This window comes from Adiantum capillus-veneris, unplaced genomic scaffold, assembly GCF_014529385.1.
Source record: "Adiantum capillus-veneris isolate H3 unplaced genomic scaffold, ASM1452938v2 Hic_scaffold_496, whole genome shotgun sequence".
Lineage (NCBI taxonomy): Eukaryota > Viridiplantae > Streptophyta > Polypodiopsida > Polypodiales > Pteridaceae > Adiantum > Adiantum capillus-veneris.
This window is the reverse complement of record NW_028221571.1, coordinates 82146-87794: the sequence shown is the minus strand read 5'-3', so window position 1 is coordinate 87794 and position 5649 is coordinate 82146. Positions and strand designations below refer to the sequence as shown.

Sequence of the window (5649 nt, the reverse complement as noted above, 5' to 3'; positions counted from 1 at the left end):
GGGTGCATGAAGCGAAAGTGCACGCCTGTGATAGTCAATTGCAACTGCTCATGCAGATAAGTAGGATGATACAAGGCTCCTTCATCCCCACTGCCCTATGCAAGATAGCTATGGACACTTTTATTGAGTGTAGAGGGGTACACGATGGGACAACAAGAAATGAGTGTAATGGTTGTGGTTTGCCACTAGATGTACATGAAATCAGTGCAATGGTCAAAATTCCATGTGAGCATACCTTTTTACCTAATCTTCTTTGTTGTTGCATGCTCCTTGGGGACCGAATGTAGAGCTTCCATCTTCCAATAGAGGATACCAGTTGAATGGTGTGGCAAGGTCACAGGGCAAGGACCTCCAATCACACAGAGATCTGGTAAGATAATGTTAAGGAACAGTTATCCAGCCTTGATTCCTACACTAGCCCTGTGTATGCTAGTTAGCACAGAGGTATGCTAGTTAGCTTAGTTGGTATGGTGGCTAGCATATTGTGTATGGTAGATGGCAAACCTAGTTATGCTAGTTAGCATACTATGAGATATAGCTAGCATGCATTGTCATGGTGGTAAGCATACTGTGTATGCTAGTTAGCACAGCTAGTTATCCTAGCTAACATATTGTGAATACTAGTTTACATTTTTTGTATGCTAGTTAGCATACTGTGTATGCTAATAAGCATACCTTCTATGCTAGTTAACAAACTATGCATGCTAACTAGCATAGAGAGTTTCCCAATTAGAAACAAAGTGTGCTACAACAGTTCATTATTTTTTTCTTGTCCTTTATGATGTATTTATGCGATACCATTTCTGTGTCACAGGGCAAGAGAAACTGCAGTTAGTTTGCCCTGCATGATTTGAATTATTTGATTGCATGCAAAACCATATGAAAGCGGCATATTGCCAAGGCTAGACAGCTACAAAAAGAAAAATCTGAGATTGAGAAGCGCCTGGCTAGCTATCTTAAACGCTTAACGAAAATGGTTGAGTACTTTTATGTTCATCCCTCGGGGGAAGTTATTTTTGCTGAGTGGTATGCACTGCCAGACCCAATATGCATGCCAAAGCCGTTGCTAGACGAGGGCTGCACTTTGGTTCTTGATTTAAATGGCTTGCTTGTTCAAGTTGTAGAGCCAATGCACGGTGACATTCCCCCTAAACATGTAGGGGAAATGATAAAGTACAATGTGCAAGATAGGAGGTATGTATTTGTCACAGAGAGAGCCACAAATTTTTGGATTGGTGCCTCTGATTTTTCCATGTGTATATATGGGCACCAACATGGAACCTAAAGTGAATGCAATATTAGAAACAATATTCAAAGAGCGGTGGGATAAGCTGAGAGGTGTTTTTTCGTAAAATCATTATAGTGGCCAGCCTTGGCAGATATAGTACAAAGTGTGCCAGAACCCTGAAGGGAGTTGGCTTGTTACTCCTAAGATAGAGGACCAGACCAAAGAACAACGACAAAACTTTTTGATAGATACTTTGAGCAGCTGGTTGTTCCTATGGCTACAATCAGAGGATCGTGCAGCGTATACAACTGAAAATGCGTTTGATACTGCCCCCGATTTGTTTTCACAAGAAGTGATTAGGAAGCTGGAATCAGAAATGCAAAAGTGCAATGAGGTTCAGCGTAAGGAAGCCTTGCATAGGAGACAAAGGGAGGCTGATGAAGAAGATGAAAGACATAAGAGAGAGAGGCTACAGAGGGGAAAATTAGAGAAGTAGCAGCAAGAAGAAGAAGAAAGAGATTTGAGAACCAAAAGCTCAGCAAGAAGAAGAAAGAGAGCAAGACCCAAAAGCTCAGCAAACAAAGAAGCAAACTGACACTGGGTAAAAGCGAGTGTAAAAGCACGCTAAACCACGATCTTATCCAGAGTAGGAGGCTCTTTGCAATTTTGTAACATTATGAGGAAAATTTATAAATTGACTTTTGAATGTTTGTAACTATTTCGACATTCACTTCAAATAGTAATGATCAGATCCTGTACTATTCTTTTTTTGAAGACAATACTATGTGTACTGTTGGCATTCTTTTTTGTCTTGTAAACATTGAATTTGTATACATTATTGTTGGAAAATCAGCAAAGGTATGCTAATTAGCATACCCACAGTAGCTAATTAGAATACATTCTAATTAGCATACTGCACATTTTTGTTTGTGCTAACTTCCACTCACATCATACCATAGTATGCTAATTAGCATATACAGTATACAGGAAAGCTGCCATGTTTTCTCCTTGAAACCAGCAATGGTATGCTAATTACCATACTCTCTATGCCAATTGGCATAAACAATATACTAATTAGCATACATGGTATGCTAATTAGCATACTCTCTATGCCAATTGCATAAACAATATGCTAATTAGCATACATGGTATGCTAATTAGCATTCCTTTAATTAGTATACCGTGGAATTTTGTTTTTGCTAACTTCACTCACAGCATAGTATGCTAATTAGCATACACAGTATATAGAAAGCTGCCATCCCTTCTTGAAACCATCATACAATATGCTAATTAACATACATGGTATGATTATTAGCATACACAGTATACAGAGAGCTGTTATCTCTTCTCCTTAAAACCAACAAAGGTATGATAATTAGCATACTGTCTATGCCTACTGGCATAGACAGTATGCTAATAGCATACCTTCAATCGGCATACTGTACATTTTGTTTGTGCTAACTTCCACTCAGTATAGTATGCTAATTAGCATACACAATATAAACAAAGCTACCATCCCTTCTCCTGGAAATCAGAAAAACTATGCTAATTAGCATACTATTTATGCCAATTAACTATGCTAATTAGCATACCCACAGAATGCCAACTAGAATAAACAATATGTTAATTAGCATACACAAGATGCAGAGACCTTTCATCTCTTCTCCTTGAAACCAACAAAGATATGCTTATTAGCAATTAGGATACTGTGCATTTTTGTTTGTGCTAACTTTCACTCACAACATAGTATGCCAATAAGAACACACAGTATACTGAAAACTGTCATCTCTTCTCCTTAAAACCAGCAAAGATATGCTAATAAACATATTGTTTATGCCAACCGGCATAAATAGTATGCTAATTTGAATACACAGTGAACTGAAAGCTTCCATCTCTTCTCCCCTAAACCAGCAAGGGTATGCTACTTAGAATACTGTTTATGCCAGTTGGCATAGACGGTATGCTAATTAGCATTCCACTCACAGCATACTATACTAATCAGCATACACAGTATACAAAAAGCTGCCATCTCTTCTCCTTAAAAACCAACAAAGTTATGCTAATTAGCATACTATCTATGCTAACTAGCGTATATAAGTTTATGCTAATCAACATAAACAGTATGCTAATTGGCATTAGAATACACAGTATACAGGAATCTGCCATCTCTTCTCCTTAAAAACCAGCAAAAGGTATGCTAATTAGCACATTGTCTATGCTAACTAGCATAAACAGTATGCTAATTAGCATACCATTTATGCTAACTAGCACACCCACAAAACACAATTCGCATTCCTTCTTATTATCATCCTATGCAAACCACTGGTCTTCTTTGTACACATCTTTCCAAACCCTGATGCCTTTCTTATAAGCTGGGCGTGCCTTCTTTTACAGTTTCCATTTATATATGTGGGATACCTGCCAAACCATATGGAGTCCTGCTCTAAAAAGCATAATTGTAAGACACGAAAGGAGGCAGACTTTGAGCTTGTTTGATCACCTCTCTAGAGTTCTACATTTTCTTGATGAGCTTAGATTCTCTAGGTTTAATGAGACAGGTTGTACAAATGATCTCTCTTAAACTGAGACCCCTCTATGATAGACACCAAAGCCATGTATACACAAAGCACACAAGAGACAAAAGATACCCAAGTTTTTGATAAAACTGCATTATCTCCGAGCAAGAAGTATATTGAAGATGCAGTGATTACAAATTAAAAGCTGAAGGGCATGCTATTATAGATTTCTTCATAGCTTTTTGGGTTGATTGTGTACACCTGCCATCTCCTTGGGATGTGTTCCATGGGTATTTTGATACATCGTACCAGATGTGAAAGTACGTGGATGATGGGCTGCTTGTGGTCTAGCTTGAAGGTGTATGCATCCAATTGCTTGTAATATAGACCTTGCACAACATATGAGCCTCTCTCAATTGCATTGCCCCACTCATTGAGGTACCCCTTCTCCACCTTCTCCTTTGCTGCAACACACTTGACCAGGTAGAAATCCACATCCTTGACGTTGGTTGAAGCATCTGGATTTACATCAAATGTGTCGCCAACACATAGAGCGCTACTCAACACATTATGATGACCTTCGTACGTGAAGTCATCGTAGGCGGCTGCTTCATTTGTTGGCTCAGAATCTGACACAGCCTCATCAGGTAATGGCAGTAGAGTATGATAATCCCAAGGCTGCACGTGAGCTTTATTGATGCAGCGATTCCATCTTCCTTGCATGCATGCATCACAGAAGCATGGCAAGGCTCTTGTTGCAAGGGCAGTTGGATCCCCAGGGTTGTGACCACGAAAAGCATGCAGAGAGCGAATTTTAGCTACAGTGGCACAATTCCACTTCACCTCCCTATTCACTTCCCCCTCTTTAACCTCCCAGAACACATGAGCACATTCCCTTTCTTTTGAAGGATGTGTGAAGGTGCTCCCTGTGCGATAAGTTGGCTTGGAAATAACAACCACATCAGCTGCACACCGCAAAATAGCTCCAATAGGTTTTAGTTGTTCATGGGTCAAGGTTCTTTTCACAAACCGCTCCTACACCATCATGCTCTCCCTTGCCGTGCCCTGATCCAAAGAAGAACCAGCTCATCCCCATCTCTGTGAGTCCATTATATCTTGCAACAAAGTAAAAAGGCCTGGCTCCCTTGAACTCCGAGGCCGCACCATCAAACCACACCCAATGTTTCTTAGGAGTGACACCCTCTTGTTGTAACCAGTCATGGTGTAGCATGAAGCATTGTTGCATGAACAACATGTCATGCACCTTGTCATCTGATATGAAGAAGTGGATGGTTTTGACTATCTCCCCTGCCCTGCGGTAGTACGTTATGTGTACAAAAATGGTTACTTGACTAGAGTGCCAATCCATTGACTAAATCTCATTTTGTTCCTTGAAGGCATAATTATCTGCAAAATCAACCAACTGACACGACGACATCATTCGAAAACCGAAGAAGGAAATCCTTGATTGTTGTCCTTGCCATCAAGCCACATAGTTATGACTGATAAAGAGCTCCAACTTGGTCTTCAAGAGTTGAAGAAACTCCTAGTATTGCATTTCTTTGTGCAAAAGATCTTTTTTTTGTTACTATTTCCCTGCTTGTCTTGAGCTTGTACATATGCAAATACTTTCACATTAATACTATTACCTCTTTTTGTTGTCTCCAAGCAACATAATTCCAACCTATTTACTCCACATGTCAAACACTCTCCCATCAAGCATTCCCTTATATGGAAAACTGCATCTGCGGGCTTTGGACAGAGAACAGACTTCCACATATGTGTGACACCTTTGAACATGTGATGTGAATCCAAGCGACCCTTGCTAGTGCTCTCACCTGGGGCACATATACTGCATATACACTCACAACCTGCTCCATGCAACCCAAAAGCACGAGAGCACAT

At 39.9% G+C, this 5649-nt stretch overlaps 1 protein-coding gene across 1 annotated transcript; it reads right to left on the bottom strand.

The window, feature by feature from the left end:
• Nucleotides 1-3942: 3942 nt before the first annotated feature.
• Nucleotides 3943-4467, bottom strand: LOC147416760 (uncharacterized). Its single transcript, XM_086508079.1, has one exon. It carries the CDS (start codon nt 4465-4467, stop codon nt 3943-3945), a length of 525 nt encoding a protein of 174 aa, XP_086364205.1.
• Between the last annotated feature and the right edge of the window lie 1182 nt (nt 4468-5649).

Bases quoted from the DNA above. Each gene is read 5' to 3' on its own strand.
- LOC147416760 (XM_086508079.1), bottom strand. From the start codon at position 4,467: ATGCAAGGAAGATGGAATCGCTGCATCAATAAAGCTCACGTGCAGCCT.